We start from the raw sequence: 25,651 nt of genomic DNA, 5'->3' as shown, positions 1-25,651 counted from the left end.
GAACTCTGATTGTGCCACTGAACTCCTGCCTGGGTGACAAAGTGAGATCCTGACTCAAAATTTTAAAATAGGAAAAAGAAAATATTGATATGAACTCCTGGTTTTTAATGTAAATGGATAACTAACTTTAGATTTGTGTGTATATATGTGTATAGATGTGCACACATAAATATCTATCATCTATTTTTTAAATTTCCTGGCTTTATCTACACAGAGTACCTGGAGGTAAAGACACCCCAGTAGCAATGAGCATACCTAGCATCCACATCTTGACTTTTACACATCATTCTTTATTCAAATGAAATAGAACTCCTTCAAGAAAGGACTGATTCCAGGGTATGGTAGGTTTAAAACTGACTCAATCAAAGATATCCACATCTTGACTGGGCTCGGTGGCTCAACCTGTAATCCAGCACTTTGGGAAACCAAGGCAAGTGGATTGCCTGAGCCTGTAGGTTCAAGACCAGCCCGGGCAACTTGGCAAGACTTTGTCTCTAAAATAAATAAAAAATTAGCCATGCTCTACAATAAATAAAAAATTAGCCAAGCATGGTAGCATGTGCCTGTGGTTCTGGCTACTTGGGAGGCTGAGGTGGAAGGATTGCCAGAGCCTAGCAAGTCGATGCTGGGGTGGCCATGAAGTGTGCCACTGCACTCCAGCCTGGACGATGGAGTGAGACTCCAACTCAAAAAAAAAGATATCCATATCTTGATCTCTAGAACCTGTAAGTTTTACATAATTTGGAAAGAGGATTTTTGCAGGTGGTATTTTAAAATTAAGGATTTTAAAATGAGATTATTCTGGATCATTCAGTTAGGCCCTAAATACCATCACAAATGTCATAAGAGAGAGACTCCCTCTGGAGGTTACAGACAGAAGAGGAGGAAACAAACAGTGTGACCAAAAGAAAGAAAGGGAACCAAAGAATTCCCCATCAACAGAAAGATTTTATGTTTCTCCTGTCAGGTTTTATTCCTTTTAAAGTCGTTAGAGGCTATTTAAACTTTTTATTTTTAATTAACTCTCAAGGTGAATTGATATTGCAATTGATGAGATGGATTCTAGAGTATATATCTGAAGGGTGTTTCCTAAGTACTGACCAGTCCTTTCGGTAGAGTTTGGGATCGTGCAGGTTTTACCCTACTTCTAAAAATATTCAGTTTGAAAGAAGAAGTATCAGATGAAGGTTTATATTAAAAGGTATCACAGTTTTGGGCTGCTTCACTCTGAAATTAAGAATTGTTTAAGATGGGTTTTTAGATCTGATGTGTTATGCTGGTGTAGAATATTGGCAGGCTATGTGAAAAAAACATGGAAGAGATTTTTGGCTTTCCCTCTCTGTGTGCCTGTCTTCTATTATATTTATTCTCACTCCCTTATTTTTAGGTTTGCTAGCTAACCATAATGTGGAATATATATTGTTGTTATTTCTTGCATTTCTAGATTACATCTTTGTGATTTACATTTATTTTATATTCAACTCTAATTATTCTGTATTATAGCTGCTTAAAGATGTACTCCAATCTTATTTACATATTTAAATGACTATAATTTTAGCTTGTGTTTATGACTTAACTTTCTTAAGTGCAATTAAGAAAAGAGTTTCTACCCATATGTATGTAATACCTGAAGCTTTCACAAAATGAGCAGTTGAGACATTGTCAAAAATGTATAATCCTAGCTGGGCACAGTAACTCATATCTGTAATCATAGCACCTCAGGAGGCCAAGGCAGGAAGATCACTTGAGGCTAGGACTTTGAGACAAGCCTGGGCTAATAGCCCATGTCAGACAACAACAACAAAAAATAGCCAGGCATGGTGGTTCTCACCTTTGGTTCTGGCTACTCAGGAGGCTGAGATGGGAAGATTGCTTGAGGCTACAGTAAGCTATGATTGCACCACTGCATTCCAGCCTGGGTAACAAGAGTTATACTCTGTCACTAAAATGAAGTAAAATGCCTAAGATCCTTATATTCCTTTTTAACATGATTGTGGTTGATAGCATTCCATTTAATTAAATTAATGCAATTATGTGTCTTTCAGGAGAGAAGGCAGAAACACATAGTTAATCTGCTCCATAATTATTGATAGTACTAAAGGAATGGGAAAGCCAGAAATACATCTTTGTTTTTTTGTTTTTTGTTTTTTGTTTTTGAGTCGAATTTTCACTCTGTCACCCAAGCTGGAGTACAGTGGCACAGTCATGGCCACCACAGCCTCGACCTGCTGGGCTGAGGCAATCCTTCCGCTTCAACCTTCCAAGAAGCTGGAACTACAGGCATGCACCACCACACCCAGCTAATTTTTTTATTTATTGTAGAGATGATTTATTATCTCACCATGTTGCCTAGGCTGGTCTCGAACCTATGAGCTCAGGCAATCCTCTCACCTCTGCCTCCCAAAGTGCTGGGCTTATAGCTGTGAGCCACTATACTCAGCCTGAAATACATCTTTTTTAGTGAAAACATCAAAATTTCATGTAACTCATGAATTGAAGAGGAAAGCAACTAGATGGCACAACTGGTTTAAAGGAGAGGTTAAAGACAAATTTATATGGAGTAAAGGAATGTTGCAATCCATTTACAATGGACACAAACTGGCTTGTTCTCTGGAGGTGGACTGGGGCATAGGAGGGTGTGAGGTGGCATCTGTTGAACCTCCATCAGACAGAATTTATTTGCATGTCTGTAGACAAAAATTACTTGCCTTTACCCACAATTTACAGAGTTGTGAAGTAACTCCAAGACAAGGCCCAGACTCTGTAGAAACATGACCTAGAAAGGTATTCTGTAAACAATGCATAGTTTTCCACTGGAAATGCTCAGTAATTGTTTTGCTTATTCCAGAGTCTTAACTTTTTCTTACAGCCATAAAATTTACTACAAAAATGTTTCCAAAGTTATTGATCAAATGTGTGACAGTAATTTTTAAAAGTAAACCTTTACACATATACATAAGAACATTGGAAAAGACTCTGATGATCTCTCAGATCATTGGAAGTAAGTCTGACATAGCAAATGAAAATTTGCTCAAATTCCATTTAAAGAGTGGAAACCCTCAATGATGTTATTGATTCTTGACCCTCCTGGGCAACTTGCTGAGACCTCATCTCTACAATAAATAAAATTAGCTGGGCGTGGTAGCACACACCTGTAATTCCAGCTACTTGGAAGGCTGAGGTGGAAGGATCGCCGGAGCCCAACAGGTCGAGGCTGCAGTGGCCAGGAGCGGCCACTGCACTCCAGTCTGGGCGACTGAGTGAGACTCCAACTCAAAAAAAAAAAAAGAGAATCACTGAAAAGATCATGTTGTTATCAAGGAGCCAGTAAATAAGAATCTATATGAATAATAAAGTAAATATAAATAGTTTAGTAATTGAATTACCTTCTTGATTACATCTGTCACAGCTATTTTATGCAACAAACATTTACAAAACACATTCAATGTGTCTGGGACTACTAAATGCTAGGCATATAGAGATGAACATGATATATCTTTAGAACTTCCTCTTGGCAACTCATTGTTTAGTAAGAGAGACAAATTACAGTAGAAGATAGAAGCACAGTAATATTGTATTATTGGGAGTATATGGGGTATGAGATAGTTTGGGATACGAAGTGGTTAACTCAATCAAGGTTTTGAGGAGCATCCAATTTTGGGGTTTTTTTTCATTAAAATTTTTATTTTGAGGTAGTTATAGATTCACATGCAGTTGCAAGAAATAATACAGAGAGATCCCATATGCCCTTCACATTGTTCCCCCAATGGTAACATCTTATAAAAATATAGTACAGTATCACAACCAGGTTATTGACATTGATACAGTCAAGATACAGGACATTTTCATCACCACAAGAATCCCTCTTATTGCCTTTTTGTACAGTATTCTGCTCAGCCCGTATCCATGGCTTCTCTTTCCACAGTCATTTACCCGTGGGTAGCCGCAGTCTGATCATAATACACATGTTGAGACAGAGAGAGACCACATTCACATAACTTGTATTACAGTATATTGATGTAATTGTTCTCTTTTATTATTTGTTATTGTTGTTAGTCTCTTACTATGCTTAATTTATAAATTTGTCATAATGATACTATCCACTGTTTCAGGCGTCCACTGGAGTTCTTGGAATGTGTGCCCCATGGCTAAGGAGGAACTATTGTATTGATATATGAGGACATAGGTCTTCCATTTTATTCATGTTTTCTGTTGGTTTTCTCTGATTTTTGGTTTCTCTGTTTTATTTTCCCTGGATTCTGTGGACTACTTGAATATATTTTTAAATTCCATTTTGATTTGTCCATAGTGATTTTAGCATAACTCTTTGTTTAGCTGTTTAAGTGATTGCTCTAAGTGTGTGAGATATACAGATACATAGAGAGAGATTTTTAAAATGACTTTATGCATTTATTTCTTAATTAGAGATCAGAAGATCTATGTTGGTGGCTAGGATTTTCTTCTTTATTTCAGTAGCTTTAGGTCAGGGATGTCCAACCTTTTGGCTTCCCTGGGCTGCATCAAGTAAAAAGGAATTGTCTTGGGCCATATATAAATTATATAATATAGTTAGTGTATATGTATAATAAGACTTACTTTGTTTTTGTTTTTGTTTTTGTTTTCATTTTGGGGCTTTTTTTGTTTTGTTTTGGTTTTTTTGAGTTGGAGTCTCACTCTGTCACCCAGACTGGAGTGCAGTGGCCGCTTCCGGCCACCGCAGCTTCTACCTGCTGGGCTCCGGCGATCCTTCCGCCTCAGCCTTCCAAGTAGCTGGAACTACAGGCGTGTGCTATAATGCCTGGCTAATTTTTGATTTATTGTAGAGATGAGGTCTCGCCAAGTTGCCCAGGTGGGTCTTGAGCCCGCGAGTTCAGGCAGTCCACTCACCTCAACCTCCCAAAGCCCTGGGATTACAGGCTGAGCCACCGAACCCAGCTAAGACTTATTTTGTAAATATTTTTATTATAAAGTTTAGAAAAATGAGAACAATATAGAACTAATGGGAAATTTGACCTTGTTTTTGTAAAACTAATCTATCAATGTCTGGTTTAATGAAAGTGATCACAATTCTTAGATCTCAAGGTGCTTGTCAGAAATGTTTGTTTGAATTTTGTTCTTCGTGTGCTTCATAATTGAAAACAGCTGCACACAAATGTATGTGCTGCCAAAAGGTGATGTCATGAATAAGGCATGATTGTGAACTTCAAAAATGGAACTATGCATGGGGTCACGAAGAAAATAAATGCTAAAAAACACATGATGTCAAAAGATTTTGTAGGACTGCGTACAGCCTGCCAACTGTGGGTTGGACGTGCCTGCTTTAGGGGGTACAAATAGTTTTTGGTTACATGGTTGCATTGTATAGTGGCCAAGAAGTTTGAGCTTTAAGTGTGCCCGCCACCCCCACCTGTGCATATTGTACCTGGTAGGTGATTTTCCATCCCTCTGCCCCTTCCCCACCCCCAGACTAAGTTGCCAGTGTCCATGATACCATTCTCTGTTCCTTTGCAGATCCTTAGTTTAGCTCCCACTTACAAGTAAGAACATACAGTGTTTGATTTTCTGTTCCTGTTTAAATTCACTTAGGATGATGCTTTGATCCAAGTTGAGGCAAAAGACATGTTTTCATTGTCTACTGATCAGCTCATGAACACTAATTGAACATTTTTTTAAAATTCCATTTTGATCTGTCCGTAGTGTTTTTATCAAACTGAAAAGTTTTGCTCAGCAAAAGAACTATCAAGAGAGTAAAGAGATAACCCACAGAATGGGAAAAAAACATTTGCAAGCTATATATTTGCAAATTATATATCTTACAAAGGCCTGACATCCACGATCTACAAGGAACTCAGACAAATTGAAAGGAAAAAAACCATTAAAAAGTGGGCAAGGACATGGACAGACACTTCTCAAGGAATGGCATATAAGCGGTTAACAAACTCATGAAAAAATGCTCAGCCTCACTAATCATCAGAGAAATGAAAATCATAACTACAATGAAATACCATCTATTACCAGTAAGGATGCTATCATCAATAAGTCAAAAAACAGGTGCTGGCATGACTGTGGAAAAAAGGAAACACTTCTACACTGTTGGTGGGAATGTAAGCTAGTTCAACCTCTATGGAAAGCAAATTTCTCAAAGAATTAAAAATTGAGCTTCCATACAATCCAACAATGCCTCTCTTTTGGGAGTATACCCAGAGGAACATAAATCACTGTACCAAAAAGATGTTGGCACATGCATTTTATTGCAGCACTATTCACAATTGCAAAAACATGGAACTAACCCATCAAAAGTGGACTGGATAAAAAAATGTACATATACATGATGGAATATTATGCAGCCATAAAGAAGAACAAAATCAGTGCCTTCAGAGCTACTTGGATGCAGCTTGAGACCATCATAATAAGTGGACTATCACAGAAACAAAGAATGGAATACTGCCTGTTCTCACTTATATGCAGGCCCTAATCACTGGTCACACTAGCACTAGGATGGGATCAGCAGATGCTGGACACTGCTGGGGAAGGGAGGAGGAAAGGAGGGAGACACAAGGAAACACACTGGATGCCTGGGGGGGATAGAAGGCCAGCCAGAGGTCCAAACTTCACCTGCATGCAGCCTACTTATATAGTAAATCCCCACTTGTACCCCACAACTCTAAAATTTAAAAAAATTTTTTTTAATTTTTAAAGGAATTTAGGGAGGATAAACTCAACCAAGTTTAGTCACATGCAGTGTGATTCCCTTCATAGATGGAAGATTTGTGTTTCTCATTATATCCTTGACCTTTTCATAGAAGGAGATTCTCATTTTGATGGTCCCAGAATGGTTTCAACCACTGTCTATTTGACTCCCGAATCTATATCTCAAGCTTCTTAGTTTAATTTCCAGTTGTTTCCTGGGCATCTTCCACCTTGCTGTCACCTAGGTACCTCAGAGTCAACATGTCCAAAACTAAACTCATTGTTTCCTAAGCTTACTTCAGGCCCTGTGTTCTCTCTCTCAGTTCATAATACCATCCCACACAGTCACCCAAGTTAAAAAGTTGTAGTCATCCTTGACTTTGTCTCTTACCTTTCAAATCTGCCAAGTCCTGCCAGTTTTAGTTCCTAAATATTTCTCAGCTTTTGCCGTACCTCTTTGCTCTTTGTGCCTTAAACTTATTCTCAATTCTAGTCATGTTTTCTCACTGGGCTTTCTTTATTTTGTTTTGTTTTGTTTTGTTTTGTTTTGAGTCAGAGTCTCACTCTGTCATCCAGGCTGGAGTGCAGTGGCATGTTCATGGCCACCACATCCTTAACCTGCTGGGCTCACGCGATCCTTTTGTCTCAGCCTTCCAAGGAGCTGGAACTACAGGTACATGCCACCATGCCTGGCTAATTTTGTTTTTGTTTTTTTAATAGAGATGAGGCATGGCCAAATTGCCCAGGCTAGGCTCAAACCCTTGGGCTCAGGCAGTCCTCTCACCTCCGCCTCCCAAAGTGTTGGGATTGCAGGCATGTGCCACTTTAACAGCTTTCTAATTAATCCACTACTTTCGGGGGGTTTTATTGTTGTTGTTTTGAGTCAGCATCTCACTCTTTTGTCTCAGCCTTCCAAGTAGCTGGAACTACAGGTGTGTGTCACCATGCCCAGCTAATTTTTTTATTTATTGTAGAGTCGAGGTCCCACCAAGTTGCACAGTCTGGTCTCTAACCCATGGACTCAGGCAATCCTCTTGCCTCTGCCTCGCAGAGTGGTATGGCATTAGCCACCACACCTGGCTTAATGCACTGCTTTCAATCTTTACCCCTTGAACTCACCTCCCCTGCAGTTCCTAAAACTGCTGTACTCCATAATATTAGCTGTTAGCTCCATGTAGCTATTGAGCACTTGAAATGTGCCTAGTTTAAAATGAAATGAACTACAAGTGTAAATACAAATAAGATTTTGAAGATTTTGTCTGAAAGAAAAGAGTATAAGAGATCTAAATAATTTTGTATTGACTATAAAAGTGATAACATTTTAGATATAGTAAATTAAATAAAATGTGTTAAAATTAATTTTACCTGTTTCTTTTCACTTTTTTAAAAACATGGATACCAGAAAATTTAATATTATATATGTAACTTTCTCCAGCTTTTCATGTGGCTGGTTCCTTCTCATTACTTAAGTCCCAACTTAAGGGACCTCTGCCTGAACCCTGTCTTTACCTGCACAGTATCTTCTAAAGGAATTGGCTAATCTCAGTCTATCATCCTGTTCTGTTTTCTTCATGATACTTTTCACTGTTTAAAATCATTTTGTTTATTTGTATATCTGATAATCGTCTACCCCTACTAATCAAGCTTTATTGAGGCAAGAAATTTCACCATTAGTGAATAAGATTCACTGCTATATACCTGGTACCCAAAATAATATCTGGCTTATAGTCAGTGCTTGTTTGTTAAATGAATGAATGGGTTCTACTTTGCTCAAAATGAAATGGTTCTATCTGCCTGCATAAACCTGTTTAACTCAAGTCCTTCAGCTCAAGTAGCACCTCCTTCAGGAAGCCATTCCTGACTGTTTCCCCTCCTGAAAGTCTGGTTTATCAGTTCCTTGTCTATGTACAGTTCTGCAGTTGTCCTTACACAGTATGTTCTTAGCAACTTTCTCTCTCCTCTTTTAGACTCAGCCCTTAAATATTCTTTAGTACGTCCCATCCCTAGAATATACCTGGTTGCCCAGCAGGCATCTGGCATATGTTTGTTGATTATACAAGTGACCAGATTTCTCTTTGTAGTTAATCTTTAGTATTATATCTATATAATAAATAATGCAGCCTGTAGTATACACTCAGGAAATATGTTGAATAAATAAAGGAATTCCTGTGCACTATTTTTTGTTATAAAAACAGGAGAGCAACATTAAAGTCTTGTTTAAATCATTTATAAAATATCACCACCCTAATAACAATTCTTTCCCTTAGCCCACCTTCTTCCTTATTCTGTTCTTTTTAATTATACAAGTAAACATGGATATTTGTATGTCAGTGTAAAAACTAAGCTTAAGTAATAAATACATACAGTTAAAAAGTGAGTCCTCTTAACTTTACTCCTCGCATCTGAGATAACTACCTTTTTCCATAAACATCATTTTATATACAGTATGATATAAATAATATGTATAATAGTTTTTAAATTCTGTTTTTCCACACTGTTTTAGAAGTGTTTCAAATGTCACTTTGTAGTTTATGGAACTGTTTTTCCATTTTAGAGTTGATATGGACTTAGGGAAACAATGCTGCCTGGTACAAAAAAGTTCTTTGGATGAAGATTCCTATTTCTGGTTCTCTTAGGACTAATGTGTTCCATTTTTGTCTCAGCAATTTTAAGAGTATGAATTTTCTATAACCACAAAGTTGGAAAGAGGCAGAGTCTGGATTCCAAACCAGATCTTCTAAGTTCAAATCTAGTTATCTTTCTACTTATTGACTATCTCACTGAACTTTAGTGCCCTGAACTGCAAAACAAGAATAATAATATATGTCTTGCCTGCCCTGAAGATGAAGGTGGTAATCACCTGAAGGATTAATATATGTGATCTCACATGTTAACTAAAACACACTAAAAATCAGGGGAATATGTATATTGGTTCATTTTTCAGATAGCAATATTAATTTCATCATTCAGTGATTTGAGTTTCCTTAGGTATTTGAAATAGATCCAGGATTTTCTAGATGTTAAACTCAGTCATAATTCAGCTTACCTTTATAGATTTGGGCTTGAAAACTATGTTTAGTCTATATTGTTGTCTTATTTAATTTCAAGCTAGTAAGCTATTACCAGAGTAGAAGGGGTTTTGTTTGTTTGTTTGTTTGTTTGTTTGAGCAGGGTTTATTGAGAGGACAGAAAAGCTCCCACAGTGGGTTTTAGGTGAAAAGAAAACTGTTCATGTTCTCTCTTCACATGGTGCCATGTTTTTCACTTTAAAATATCCTTCCTAAAACATGATTCAAGATTATTTCCATATGTAATTTTTCTGGTTTCTTTCTTTAGCACATTTCCTGACATTATTTTGCTTTATCATTCCAATGGCTATGTGTAAAAAACTCTAAGAAATTCATTTTTGTTTTATATTCAGTGGATACCGTTATCATAAATATGTTCAATATAAATTAAGCTTCTAATATGGCAGATGTATAATAGATAGAAGCTTGGGGTAGAATAGCAATGACTTGATTTTCTGTAATTCTAAGCATCCTTAAAGTGGGCTACCGGGGTTAGCCAAGAGAGAATAAGATATAATTGCTTGCCTAAAGTGATAATATCTTTCCAGTACATTTCCTGAATGCCAATGAAGGCAGATTATTTTAGGGAGAGAGGCATTCTTCACTTGGGAGTTGAGGCAGATCAAGTAACGGTAGTAATTACAATGAGACCACAATGTAGCATTCCTAGACTAGTTATATCCTAATCATTGTTTGAAGAAGTTCATCAGATAAAACATTACTTCCTCTGAAATATTGTGAAAGAATACATGTTTATTTAAGACCAGGCGTGGTGGCTCACATCTGTAATCCCAGCACTTTGGAAGGCTAAGATGGGAGGATCACTTGAGAACAGGAAATCAGGACCAGCCTGGACAACATAGCATGAATTTGTCTCTACAGAAATTAAAAATTTACTGGATGTAGTGGTGCACACTCGTAGGCTTAGCTGTTTGAGGTGGGAAGATTTGCTTGAGCCCAGGAGGTCAAGACTGCAGTGAGCCAAAATTGCACCACTGCACTCCAGCCTGAGTGACAGAGCTTTAAAAAAGAAAATAGAAAATACGTATTTTTCTAAAAGTCAATAAGTTCTCATGTACAAGGGGGACTCCCAAAAAATGGAATTATTTTTTGGAGGGTGAACCCCTTGTAGTACATACTTCCCCTGCATGTACCAGCTCTCGGCATCAGTGTACCAGCTAACTTTGTTATGAGAAGCTGTGTTCAGCTTCAGTTAATTTTTTTTTTCCCGGAGATTCTCACCGCATTTGCCCATTTCATGATGTGTGATGATGAGCACGCCTACTCACACCACGTGAGTGTCCAGCAGCATTTGACCAAAAAATGGCATGACCCCCATGCCCTACGCTCCCTACCCAGTCTCTCCCTGATGACTTTTTTCTTGCCTCGGTGAAAAAAGCCCTAAAAGGGAAATGTTTTGACGATGTGAGAGAGGTGAAACAAAAAAACAGCAGAAGCGCTAAGGCATCAATATTGATGAGTTTGAAAACTGTCGAGCAGTGAAAAAAGTGTCTCCATAGGTGTACTGCATCAAACAGAGTACTAGAGTACTCTGAAATGGCTGTAAGTTTAAACGTGTGAGAGTAAACACACAATTTTTTTTTTTTTTTGAGTTGGAGTCTCTGCTGGAGTGCAGTGGCACGCACATAGCCACCTCAGCATCTACCTGCTGGGCTCCAGCAATCCTTCCACCTCAACCTTACGAGTAGCCAGAACTACAGGCACGTGCTACCACACTCAGCTAATTTCTGATTTATTGTAGAGAGAAGTCTCACCAAGTTGCCTGGGCTGGTCTTAAACCCTTGGGCTCAGGTAATCCATTCGCTTCGGCCTCCCAAAGTGCTGAGCCACTAAGTCCGGCCCACACAGTTTTTTTATAAATAAATTTCGGGGTTCTTTTGATCCCCCTTGTATGTTTTATAGATATTTCATAGAAATAATATGGGCTTTGAAAAAAGAAACACTTGACCAATTGTACCATGGTACCATTATATTCAAAATCTAGGAGAAACACCCGAAAAATTGCATGGTTTTTAGTTTCCTTTTTATGTAACTTTTCTACTCTTCCCCACAATCCCCTTTTATATACTTTATACTTTATTTCTTCAGTAACTAGTAAAGAAGGTAGGAAAATTAGTTTTCAGTAATAAGACAATGTTTCCTGTACTGGAGAAATACTCATTTGTTGCCTCCTACTGAATTTACCTATTACTCTGTTCTCATGTCCTAACTTCTGTTAGCAAACAGAATGATAACTTTTTGTTGGGAACATTAAATTATATGATATATGTAAAGTACCTGGCACATAGTAAGCATTCAATTTTTTTAAAAAGGAGTTACTAATTTAATTAACAATTAAGATGCCTGTCTTTATTTATTTCTTTGCATTGATCATGTTTTGAAAATATGAGAAAAGTGAATTTTATCAAGTTGCTGAGTTTGCTTTATTTGCAAACTTTAGTAGATCAATTATAGCATCTTTTTTAATACAACCATGGTGCTAATAACTGATACAACTCAGACCCTGTATCTGCATGTAGAATCTGCATGAAATAAACACATATTAGAACACATCCAACTATGCCTAGATAATAAATAAATAATTTGTTAGGCATTTTAAATTGATAATTCCTATGACATAATGTTGTAGTATATTGAACTTAATTTTAGCTTTTGATAAAGAAAAATTTTTGTGGAAATAGAAAAGGTGCTTCTATCCAAAGCTATTTATTAGATGTGGACCATTTTTAGAAACCAGTTTCTTTTCCCTACCACTGACTTTCCAAGAAAAACAGCTAAACAATAATGTGCTGGTATATGTTTAACAAACTAGCCTTTGGGTGGGAGTGGAGATGGCATTGATTTGTGATGTTTGCTGATTTCCATGGTGTAAATAACTCTATCGTAGCCTATTTCAAGCTACTGAAATGCTAACACTGAATGTGGAGCTGGGAAAAGATGTACAGTAACACAGTATTGTACAGTATTTCTATTGTACAGATAACAATAAACATAGGTACCCTCAAGAGAATAGATAATAGCAAATTTTATAAAATAATTAGGAAGTGATTTTTTTTCAGTATTTACTACATTTGTTTTTAATATAACTATATAAATTTATGTAATGTGATGTTTAACAACTACTATATTAAACAACTGGCTTCCAAAATTTCTAAAAATTGACCAACTGACTCTCATGAGTTGATAAGAACTGACTCTAACACCAGAACTCTAAGGTATCTACTTTTTTAAGCTAAGTAATTCTGATGCAAATAACCTGTCAGCTAGTTATTTTTCTAAAATACAGATCTGATCCTAAGGCTCAAGAAAGCATTCCACACTCAGACCCAAAATGTCTTTTCCAGCCTCATCTCAAATCATGCCTTCTCTTACAACCTCTGTATGTCACCTACACTCAATGTAGATTCCTTGTAGCTTGTAGCTTCTCAGACACACCTTGCATTTTCCTCCTCACTATATTCCTTCAGTCCTGAATGACTTTAACCTCATCATCCTGACTTTTGCAATACTATTTATTTATCCTTCTAGAAATAACTCAAATGCTTCTTTCTCTTATTTACTGTCATTGGAAACATTCCCATTCTCCTTGATGTTCTCATAGTGCTTTGTTTATACTTCATTTTGAGCTCAAATTTATCATCAATAACAAGTGTCTGTTTCACTCACTATATTATGAATTCCTACAGGGTGCCTTTGGATCATACTGTACTTAACAGTAATATAACCTTAAAGTGATTAACAATCAGATATTTGAGAAGAAAAGATTATGAAAGTTTTGTAGTATATCCTTTGCTTTCTATACCTTTGAGAAACTGACCAAAATGTAAACTTTTTAAAATTAGATGTTTTGTTCCCTTTTTTCCTGGTGAGTCAGAATCATATTAGCAGTTATATACCCTTATTCTACACCTAGGGAATACATGCAACATCATGATGACTCTGGAACTTACCAAAAAAGAATTTCATTAGAGATTATATGAAGCACTACATGTGCAAATTATTATTCTGATTTAGTATGCTTTGCAGTATTTTCAGCATAAAATCAAAAGTTACTTTATAGTGTTCCCAGCATAAATTCAGATTAGGCCTTTGTATCAATAAAAACCCTCTGAAAGAAAAAAAGCATCATGCTTTCCTTTGTGACTTGAAAGAAATTTGCTTTCAAATATGTCCTTAAGGGTAGATTCCTCATTAATCTGTTGTTTTCTGGCATTTTATCTCGACTTAGAATTATCTGATTGCCTTCATAATATGTATTGACAAGATCTAAGTGTATGAAAGAAACACTATAAAGAAAAAACAATCCCAACAGTTTCTTGCAAATGGAGCATATTCCTTGTTAGTGGTGTTCCAGCTTCTTCTTTTCATCTTTTACCCTAAGCTGCCACCTGATGGCAGAAATTAAAATAACACCTTTCGTAATATTCAAAACCTTCATTGCAATCATTTGGATTTTTACATATTCGGCAGGGAGCCCCCCAGACTCCAAATACACATCTGTATAAATATGATGTATTCAATAAATGGTGATTACATTGGATCTCAGGGAAGTCATATTTATTATTTAACCCCTTTGTGAGACAATGATCCTCCTAAGGAGAGTTGTTAAAAGTCTCTTTTATGGAACTCTGTAATGTTCTTTTTTTTTTTTTTTTTTTTTGAGTTGGAGTCTCACTCTGTCGCCCAGACTGGAGTGCAGTGGCCGCTCCCGGCCACCGCAGCCTCGGCCTGCTGGGCTCCAGCGATCCTTCCGCCTCAGCTTTCCGAGTAGCCGGAATTACAGGCATGCGCCACCACACCCAGCTGATTTTTTGATTTATTGTAGAGTGAGGTCTCGCTGCCCAGGCGGGTCTCGAACCCGCGGGCTCAGGCAATTCACTCACCTCAGCCTCCCAAAGGCGCGGGATTACAGGCTGAGCCACCGAGCCCGGCTTGTAATGTTCTTTAAATTATTTTTAACAAAGACTTTTACTTAAATGTAGTAATTTTCTCTTTTCCCTTTTTCTTTTCTTTCTTCAGAACGAGGTCACTCAGACACCATGGTGTTCTTTTACCTGTGGATTGTCTTTTATATCATCAGTTCCTGCTATACCCTCATCTGGGATCTGAAGATGGACTGGGGTCTCTTTGATAAGAATGCTGGAGAGAACACCTTCCTCCGGGAAGAGATTGTATACCCCCAAAAAGTATGTACGAAGAGTGTGTTTGTTTAAAAAAAAAAAATTAGGTGTGCCACTAGGTAATCCTATTGTAATACAGATTCAACTCTAATTATATTCATCTAATATACTTAGAAAAATACCACAAAGACTAATTAATTCATCCAACAAAGAAAGATGTGTTTACTGTATGCTAGGCACTATAGGAAATAAAGTAAAATTCTGGTTCTCAAGGAAAGCCATAAAGTATATTCAGATAAGTAAACAAATTGCAATACAGTGTATAAGACTAGAATAGAACAATAAATAACTTACTATAGTTTATTATTTATTTTTGAGTGTGGAACTCCCTCATTCTGAAACACCTTTTTTTTGGTCTGCTTTGTCTACTTTGTAAACACCTGTTTCTCATATATATATATATTTTTTTTTTTTTTTTCCCTGAGTCAGGGTTTCACTCTGATGGGGTCTCTGTCTGTTACCCAGACTTTAGTGCAGCGGCTTACTGCAGCCTCGACTTCCTGGGGCTCAGGTGATCCTTCCACCTCAGCCTCCTGAGTAGCTGGGACTACAGGCACTTGCCACCACTCACGGCTAATTTTTTTGCAGAGGTAAGGCCTCACTCAAGGTGGGTCTCAAACTCCTGGGCTCAAGTAATCCTCCTGCCTCAGCCTCCCAAAGTGCTGGGATTACAGGCATAAGCCACTGTGTCTGGCCATGTTCCTTCTTTTTAAAAAATCAGTTTGTGTTTCTTTCTCTAAGAAATCTTTCCTTATTTTTCCTAGCATATTTAGCTATTCTTCCTTATCCTTTTTCGCCTTACATAAACTACCATCATAGCAATTACCACATTGTTTTATCATTATCTGTTTAGGTGCCCATATCCCTCACTGCCAAGCATTGTTCCTGGTATATAGTAGACTTAATATTTGTGGATTGAATAAATACTTGACTAAATGAAAAGTGTTATGAAAGCACAAAGGAAAGGGCTTGCCTGACTCCGCTTGAATGCATCATAAAGGCTTCTCTTTTCATTTATTTCAACCAGTAAAGTAGTTGTTAAAATCAAGTGCCAATTCAATCAGTAAATATTGATAATTCTTTAGGAATTATTTTAGGATGTTATCTATATATGGATAAAAAGACAAAGAGAAGCCGAATTAAAAAGTCAAAAAACCAAAATATCTTTACTCAGTTATTTTAGTAAAGGATAAATTCCATTATTAGACCTTAAAAGAAATTAAACAATGAACTGGGAATCTTGATATATGAATTCTAATCGCAGCTCTTTTACTAACAAGCTATATAAGTTTAGACCACCCACTATAGTGGGTTCTCCTTTATAAGGTAAAGGTGTTAGACTAGATTATCTCTTGATCTTTGTCTAGATCTAAAATTATCTGATAGGGAGGGGAGTATAGATTGAGTGCCTAATATTTTATATTATATCAAGATGTCACCAGCATCTCAAGATTGTATTTTGAAAAGTGTATGCTTGTGTAAGATTCAATTGGTGAATAGGAAAGGCTATTTTCAAGCATGAGAATTGAAGGTAAATGATAGAACAAATACAAAGAATGGTACATAGTATAACTTTAGATGAGCAAATAACAAGGAAAAGGGGACATTTGTTAACAGTGACTTTTTTTTTTAACCTAAACTATAGCAGTAATCCCAGTGGGAAAATTTAAAATATGTGACAAAGACAGTAGACATATTTTTATAAATCTCATTTCAAAAGAAAATCAGTTATCAGAACATAGACATGAGTTAACTTAAAGATGGCTCTTTTGTGCTCACCAGATATGTGGATTGTGATACTGTTTATATTGTTCTTGCCTTACTGAGAGCTATGGTACCTTTGTTTATGATGGTTGCTTGTATATTTATGTAAATGTTAATCCATTACCCCTTTTAAATAGTTCTAATATATTGGTTTCTATGTAATAAAATTAGTGACTAGAATCTTTCAATCAGTTTCTCTGCTGTTAGATATTTTCATGACCCCAGGAAATAAAGTATATACTTTCTTATGTTATAATTTGTGAATTTATGAGAAAAATGTTCTGGATCACCACATTCCTTTTTGTTTTAAAAAGACAAATATTTGGAATAAAATTCATGCTGCTTGAAAAGTGTGGAGTCCAGCAGAGCTTTATTAAAATTAAGAACATAGCTATATGAATCTTAAAATCAGTTCCTAGCGATTAAGTGCAAGTAAGAGATTAACTGTTAAGTGCATAGTATTGAGCAACATACCCCAGGTCCAGGAATCATTTTTGTTATCTCCATATTTAAACATAACTTTTCTCTGTCTATTGATCTTAAGGTAAGTGTATTTCTCCCCAAAAGCCTTCCGTATATTTGGTAACATCACCTCCCACATTGGTCAACTGTGAATAGCTTAAGACTGACTCTTAAAGGCACACGAAATTGCAGTTCTTCAGTTAGGCCTAGTAATGAGTAAACTGAATGTGGATTTATCCAAAAATTGCATTATCACAATATTGGGTGGATGAGGTAGGGAACATGGAGGCATGAATGAGCTAAAGTTCTCATAATAATCCTCATTAAATTTATCACAGTCAGTGGATAATGTGAGTAATTAAGATATAACCATAGTAGAAGAAATAGCTACAGATTTTGAAAATGTGTGTTTCTAGGGTATGGAAGGAGATGGTGGCAAGGGGATTGCTGTTTTTTTGTTTGTTTTTTGCTTTTTTGATAATAGCCTTCTCATAATGACTAGTGTTACTTTGTTTAAAAATTTTTAGTGAAATATATACTAGGGTGTAATATATAGCAGTTCCCAACAGATTTCACATTCTTTTTTCTTTTTTTGAGTTGGAGTCTCACTCTGTCGCCCAGACTGGAGCGGCCACTGCAGCCTCGACCCACTGGGCTCCAGCGATCCTTCCACCTCAGCCTTCCACCGGAATTATAGGCACGCGCTACCATGCCTGGCAGATTTTTTGATTTATTGTAGAGATGAGGTCTTGCCAAGTTGCCCAGGCGGGTCTCAAACCCGCGGACTCAGGCCACATTCTTTACATATATTTAAAGAGCTAATTTTCTAGAGATTAATAATGAACAAATTCATGAATTATAGTTCTAGTCTATTGTGGTTTGTGTACTTATGACTTTGGTGTTGCTTTAGCTGGACTCCTAAATCCTGGGTACTGGGACCTGTAAGTATTAGTTGAACACCATCTTCCTCATATAAAAATAGAATATTCCTTAAATTTAACCATATTTGTGAAATCCAAACTTAATTTCATTTACTGACATCAAAAAGCAAGGCAAAACTTCCTTCAAATGCAGGATAAGGCAATTTGAGAATAAAAGTACAAATAACAGTTAATAAATATGCTAGTGATTTCTAATATTAGCTATTAAGTCATTAGCATATCATGTACCTGTTAGAATATAATCTCAATCAATTACGGATCTTTTGGGCATGATTTTGGCCTAGAAGATAGTCTGATATCCAATATAGTAATGAAATATATTTGTTAAATGATTACTGAAATTCACTTATGCTTACTTTTGAATATTGCACCATTTAAGAAAAAACTAAACTGGTGGAAATCATCCTAAAATATAATGTGTACTTCATTGCAAAATAAAATACAACTCTTTCCTTTTGATCCTATACTTATCAGTAGGATATATGTGAGTCCTGTTGCCAATTAGTGTACTTGTGTATGAGAAATGTGATGGAAACATACTCGATGTGCTTGTTTTTTCTCAGGCCTACTACTACTGTGCCATAATCGAGGATGTGATACTGCGCTTTGCTTGGACTATCCAAGTCTCGATTACCTCTACGACTTTGTTGCCTCATTCTGGAGATATCATTGCTACTGTCTTTGCCCCCCTTGAGGTTTTCCGGTAAGCAAACCACTGAAAATTTTGTCAGAGATTCTTTTTACCAATGTCATCCAGTACCTACAAATTAGAGTTTATTATAACTTTATACTTGAAAAGTTTACATTTTCCAACTTTTCTCATACTTCTCATAACCTTCAGAGTCAGAAAATCCTACTTGAAGGATTTACAGGTTAATTCTCACAAAGTTAAAATAAGTATTGATGATGACTTATAAGCTTTTGTAGAATTGGGCTCCACCAGAAATTAAAGTTATTTGAGAATCTCTTTTTTTGTTTTGCGATTTGGAAGTCTGGGTTCTTTAGTGCAACCTAGAACAATAAAAATGCTGAATGAAATGGTTTTTTAAATTCTTTCTAAGGCCAGATACAGGCTTACACCTGTAATCCCAGCACTTTGGCAGGCTGAAATGGGCAAATCGCCTGAGGTCTGGAATTTAAGACCAACTTGGGCAACGTGGCAAGACCACACATCTACCAAAAAAAAAAATTAGCTGATCACAGTGGTGCACACCTGTAGTCCCAGCTGCTCAGGAGGCTGAGGCAGAAGAATCTCTTGAGCCCAGGAGTGAGAAGCTGCAGTGAGCTATGATTGCCACTGCACTCCAGCCTGGGCAACAGAGCAAGACCTTGTATCAGAAAAAAAAACCAAACAAGAAAAACTTCCTAAAAACATCAGCAATCTGAAAGATAGCCCAAAATCTAAGTGAAAGCTCCACCTTCATCAGTATGTCTCTTGTCTACTTCACCTCTATTATTACCATCTTTACATCCTTAGCAGTTCTTTTCTGGATTCCTTCTGATTGGCCTTTCTTGAGCTGTTTTTGTCTTGCTTTGCTCTCTTCACCGTTCACAGAAAGTGATCGTTGTAAAATAAAGTCACTTTATCCTCTTGCTCAGAACTCTCATTGTTTTCCATCAGACATGAAATGTAACCCATGGTTTACAAGGCCCTCTGAATGGGCCCGCTTCTGCCTCTCCATCCTTATCTCCTGCTATTTAACCTCATGACCTTCTTGCTATTGTTTCAAACTTGGAGTTTTTTGAACTTGCCATTTCCTCTGCCTGGAACACTTTTCTTAATGATTTTTAGATGACTTGCTTCTTTGCACCGTTCAGGTTTTCTCTGGCTGCCATCTCCTCGGAAACACTTTCCCTACACTCCATTCCTTGTTCTGCTTTCTTTTCTTCAAAGTACTTGTCATTAGCTGATTGATTGTTTACCTGCTCATCTGTCTTCACCTCTAGAAATTTCACCTCACAAGGGCAGAGGTTTTGTCTGTGTTGTTCTGTGCCTTTTTCTGACTTAGCCATTCAAGAAATACTTGTTGAATGAAAAGAAAGAATGAACTCTCTAAACCTGCATCCCAGGAGTCCTCTGCCTTTCTCATAGTCCACGTTTATTGCCCTTTCCCCCTGCCCCATGCCATCTCGCCCTGCTTTTAAGAGTCTAGCCCTTATTTCTGTTTTTGTTTCTGTTAGTGAAAACTTGATGTCCTGGGAGGTTTACAGGTATTAGTAGTATATTTTAATTTCATAAGTAATTTGTTTATCCACCCCATTTTGCTAAGGCGATTTGTGTGGAACTTCTTCCGCCTGGAGAACGAACATCTGAATAACTGTGGTGAATTCCGTGCTGTGCGGGACATCTCTGTGGCCCCCCTGAACGCAGATGATCAGACACTCCTAGAGCAGATGATGGACCAGGATGACGGGGTACGAAACCGCCAGAAGAATCGGTCCTGGAAGTACGGCCAGAGCATATCGCTGCGCCGGCCTCGCCTCGCCTCTCAGTATGTATGACTTCCTGTTCTGGGAGATTTCCTTTGGGTATTAGCATTGGGTAATATTGAAGCTAAAAAGCGATCAGGTTAACTCAAATTAAATTGCCAGTATTCAACTATTTAACACCTACAAAAAACAATAAACAATTTCATATGACCCACCCTATAGAATAACTCAGTGAGCAAACAGAGTAAATGTCATTAACGCATGACCACTAATTAGGCTTTAATGATACACTGGAGAAAAATGTGTGAAAGTGCAATTTACTTGATTCTAACATACATCCTATATACAAGTAATTTTTTAGTTATAAACTTTAGGAATCCTGCCATCTAGGTACTTGACCAAATTACTCAATATCTCTATATTATCCTTCATCTGTAAATTGGGATTAATATGGTTCTTGCTCATGGGGTGGTTATAAGTGAATTAAATGAATTACTACATGGAACTTATATCAGCTCCCTCACAGAAAAAGCTCACTAAATATAAGCCATTATTATTTTTATCTTCTTGTTAGGTACCTACAATGTTTTTATCAGTCATTGACTGTATATTGCTAAAAGTTATAATGTACAATATGTTGTGACTGCATGTAAAATTTAGAGATAATCGAGAACACAGTAGATTGGAATGACAGAGGAGACTTGCGTTGAGCATGAGCAGTTTTCTAAAGGACAAGGGAGTGTCTGAATAGGCTAGAGGCACAGTAAAGATATGAAGATGGAAATGAGGGGCAGGAAGAACTATGTGACTAGGATTATAATAGTGAGAAAATTTTAGCTGGATAGATGAAGTATTGTAAAGGGCTGGAAGTGCAAGCTTGATCTTGCAGACAGGAAAGAGTCACAGAGTTTTTTCATAGAAGGGATGACATTGTGGAAGTAGTATCCTAGGAAGTTTTAGTGGCACTGAGCAAGACATACTAAGCAAGGGAAAAACTTAAGACCCAAAGGCCAACTGGAGGACTCTTGCAGTATTTTTAAGCATGGGACAGAAAGACTCAGATTAGGATGCTTACAGTCGGACCAAAAGGAATGTAAGGAGACGTATTGAAGGAAGTAAGGAACAGAAGATGGGAAGGGCAGCTCGGTGGGCATAAGGGAGTAAAGTATAACTTACCAAAGCTTTAGGTAGAGATTTGGAAGTTCTCTGAAGAGGAGAAGGTGGAGGAAAGAAAAGCAGAGAGAAGGGAACTCAGTCACTTTAGCCAGGGAATAAACACAGACAAGAGAAAAAACCAAAAGAGGCAGAATGGTCAGGGAAGTTCAGTAGGAAGAACCAAAACATGGTATTGTCGTCCCAAAGAAGCAGAATTCGGAGAAGCTGAGGCAAGGGACATCAGTGCTGCAGGGGACTAGAAGCTCCTGGCTCTGAAAGTCTGATAATCCCTACTACCAGCAGAGGGCAATCTAAACAGAACTGTTTCTGCCTCAGAAACAAGGAGGCTTGATTATTATGTTCCATTTCAGGTGTTTGGTGGAAAAACACTGGGAAACTAGATTGCAATGAGGAAAAGACATTTAGAATAGAGCAGCTTATATGCAGTGGAGACAATGGAGAATCTTAAGTACTGCCTTTATGATTCATGCAATCTTTAGCACAGGGGTCCCCAACCCCACAGGCCACAGTCTGGTACAGGTCTGTGACCTGTTAGGAACTAGACCGCACAGCAGGAGGTAAGTAGCGGGTGAGCAAGCGAAGATTCATCTGTATTTACAGCTGCTCCCATCGCTCACATTACCACATGAGTTCCGCCTCCTGTCAATACAGCAGCTGCATTAGATTCTCAAAGGAGCGTGAACTCTATTGTGATCTGTGCATGCGAGGGATCTAGGCTGCTTGCTCCTTATGAGAAGCTAATGCTGCTGCTGATCTGCACATGTTTGGGCTTTTTAAAAAAAGTATATTAGAGATGGGGGTCTCACAGTGTTGCTCAGGCAGATCTTGAACTTCTGTGCTCAAGCGATCCTCCCAAGTAGCTAGAATTACAGGTGCAAGCCACTGTACCTGGCTGATTCCTTATATTTGTTTAATACTTAACTGATGTTTTTTATATCCGTTTTCTTACTTGATATGCACACTGTCTTAATGAGATGAAAGTGATGTGAATTGAAGTAAGTATTACCCCTGCTTCACAGAGATGGAAACAGGCACTTGAAGGGTTTTAAGAGACGCAGCGTAAAGTCAGTGCTCAAAGTCAGATCTTCTTATTGCAGATTCCTGCCCTCTCTGTTGCATGTGCCCTTCCTTGTTACCTTCTTCTAGTTACAATCTAGTTTTTCGTGTTTTCCCAATAATACCTGAAATGAAGTAGGAACTTTAGGAATACGCCATCTAGCGCAGTAGTCAGTGCCTGTTAAGGATGTAGGTTTAAGATTGGAAATGTACCTGTTACTGTAATTGTGTTTGTATTTTAGAAATGGACTAAGTGTTTTTCCCCCCTTATTTCCACTAGATCCAAGGCTCGTGACACTAAGGTATTGATAGAAGACACAGATGATGAAGCTAACACTTGAATTCTCTGAAGTCTAGATTAACATCCTTGGTTTTCCTACTCTACAATTCTTTCCTCGACCAACGCAACCTCTAGTACCTTTCCAGCTGAAAAACGAGAAAAAGCATAACACATTTTCCGAGCTCTTCCAGATCGGATCCTATGGACTCCAACAAGCTCACTGTGTTTCTTTTCTTTTCTTCTACTTTTAAAACAAATATTTACTTCATTTTGCCAATCAGAGGACATTTTAAGGAACAAAAACATAGTATCTTACAGATTGTTTACAATCACAAGGGCGCAGATACCTATCAGGATGAAAAATAGGCATTGCAAGGACCCTCTGATGGGACGGTACCGAGATAGCTCGGGTTCCACTAGACCCGGTTTTGACTGGTTGAAACCGGACATTGGTTTTTAAATTTTTGTCAGTTTATGTGGAGAATTTTTTCCTTTCCTCCATACCCAGCGCAAAGGCACTGGCTGCACTTGCAGGAAAAGTGCAACTTAGAGCAGTACCTTCATTCATGAAGTTACTTTTTAATTTGATGTAACTTTTCTTATTTTGGGGAGGGTTGCTGGGTGGGTGGGAAATATGATGTATTTGTTACATATAGTTTTCTCATTATTTATGAAACTTAACCATAAGAGAATGGTATAACTCCTGTGCAATGAAGTTGATAACAGTGAAAGAAGACCGGGGAAGCTAATGTTGGGTGGCATTTATGAGGGTCAGTCTCACATATCTCTTCTAGGAGACATCTTGCCAGTTTGACTTCTTTTCTTTTTTTAAATTTTAAGCCAAAGTTTCATTACTAACTTGTTAAGTTGCTGCTGCTTTCAAGTCCTGAGCATCTCTCTCATTACAAGGCATCTCCACACTTGCAGCCACCAGCTGAATTTCATAGAAGCAATTCTGATTTTTCATTTCTAAGGAACAGATGTGGAATACATTTGCCCGTATTCCAACTGTAACAACTGAAGTTATGCCTTATTCTGCTTCAGCACGAGGGGTGATTGTAGTGTAACCTTTACCAACTCTGAATTAGAAGACAACTATTTCAGAGATTCTCTACACTCTCAGATAGTTTTTCTTCTGGACTCAACCACTTTAGCCAGAATTTGGACAAATTAAAAGTCTGTCATGGGGAAACCATATTTCTGAGTGCATGGAACAAATTATCTTTCCTCTTTCACATTACGCTGATGAAAAAGACCTTGGCAGCCATCTTTCCTAGCAGTTTTAAAGGATAAACATTGGATTTCATGCCCTCCAATGATAGGAAACCTGCTTTTAAAATGTTGAAGGTCTAAACTTGGTCATACATAAAAAGTGTATTTCTTGAAATGACAGTTGACAGTGGTCTCTCCACAGTGCCCATCTTTACTTCTTTGTCTCATCTCTTTGTTCCTTAGTCATGCTAACAAGCCCAAAAATCATACGGAATTTTGCTTTCTTCAGTATGATTGACATTAAATTTAGTATTTCATTATCTAACAAAGTTCATACATATTCCAAGAAAAGGTAATCACCACCCCTCCTGACCCAGATGAAAATTCCAAAGTCAGTACCAGCAGATTCATGAAATAAATGTACTTCTGTCATTTTCAGCTTAATTGTAGACAAAGGAACAAATAAGTGAGAGGGCAGCTGCTATCACTTTCTTTGTCTCACTGCCCTTCAGTACACTCCTGTTGTCACTGGCTCTTCTCCCGTGTAGGAGAAATCCCTATCCCTGTCATAATCCAGTAGGTTATGTTAAAGTTGCTGTTACGACCAAAATGTTATCAATTAACTGACAAATAGTTTTTCAAAGGAGTTTCTTCCATCTTTATTCTGGCAAGCTTCCAAAATGTGTTTCCTTTTTGAATCAAGGGTTTTTTGTTTTTATTTTTCTGAAAAATTATACAACTTTGTGGCTTCTGTTGCTTTTTTGTTTTGTCAAGCATGTCCCTTAACCCAAACTGAAGAGGAAATATTTCATTACTGTTTTTTTTTTTAGATTAAATAAATTGAAACATTTATAATAATCATTGGTAACAATGTAGTAACCTTGGTAGATTAAATTTTGCATTATTTATCCTGAGGACTTTTATTCCCCCTAACTGTTTGGGTTTTTTTTAACTTTGAAGTTATGGGGAAATTATCACTGGTCTGTCAAGAAATGGCAGTAGTTATTACAGAATTGCATGGAGAAGTCCAGTGGACCAGACATTACCTGTACAAATAAAATTGGTGGTAATAGTATGTATCTAGAGCCGTTTGAACTGTCATCTTGATTCTCTATCAGTAAATCTCAGTGATGACACATAGAATCTTACAGTTCACTTTTGGTATTTGAACGCCCCAGTGTTTTTACTTTAGTGTATCCTATGGCCAGTTTGATCTTTCTTCCACTGCTATGATTATAGGTCCTAATCAGTATTATTTTTTCATATGATAGAATGTATTCCTTTTCTGATGCTTTTGTCCTTTGGCATAGTCTGTTTGAAAATAAGGCTTATGTAACTGTCAGCTTACCATGACAGATGCTTTAAATATGT

At 37.3% G+C, this 25,651-nt stretch overlaps 1 protein-coding gene across 1 annotated transcript in view; it reads left to right on the top strand.

Moving 5' to 3' along the window:
* XPR1 (xenotropic and polytropic retrovirus receptor 1) overlaps positions 1-23,815 on the top strand; it is a 178,711-nt gene extending 154,896 nt beyond the window's left edge. Inside the window, exons 11-14 of the mRNA XM_021717230.1 lie at positions 14,799-14,965; positions 18,690-18,829; positions 20,397-20,618; positions 23,069-23,815. Coding sequence (XP_021572905.1) covers positions 14,799-14,965; positions 18,690-18,829; positions 20,397-20,618; positions 23,069-23,129 — 590 coding nt within the window. The 3' untranslated portion in view covers positions 23,130-23,815. The remainder of the gene's footprint in view (positions 1-14,798; positions 14,966-18,689; positions 18,830-20,396; positions 20,619-23,068) is intronic.
* Positions 23,816-25,651: the final 1,836 nt, after the last annotated feature.

This window comes from Carlito syrichta, unplaced genomic scaffold (genome assembly GCF_000164805.1).
Source record: "Carlito syrichta isolate Samal-C Ts95f unplaced genomic scaffold, Tarsius_syrichta-2.0.1 Scaffold309479, whole genome shotgun sequence".
In the NCBI taxonomy this organism is placed as follows: Eukaryota; Metazoa; Chordata; class Mammalia; order Primates; family Tarsiidae; genus Carlito; species Carlito syrichta.
Note: the sequence above shows the minus strand (reverse complement) of the source record. Positions and strands in the feature narration are given on the sequence as shown.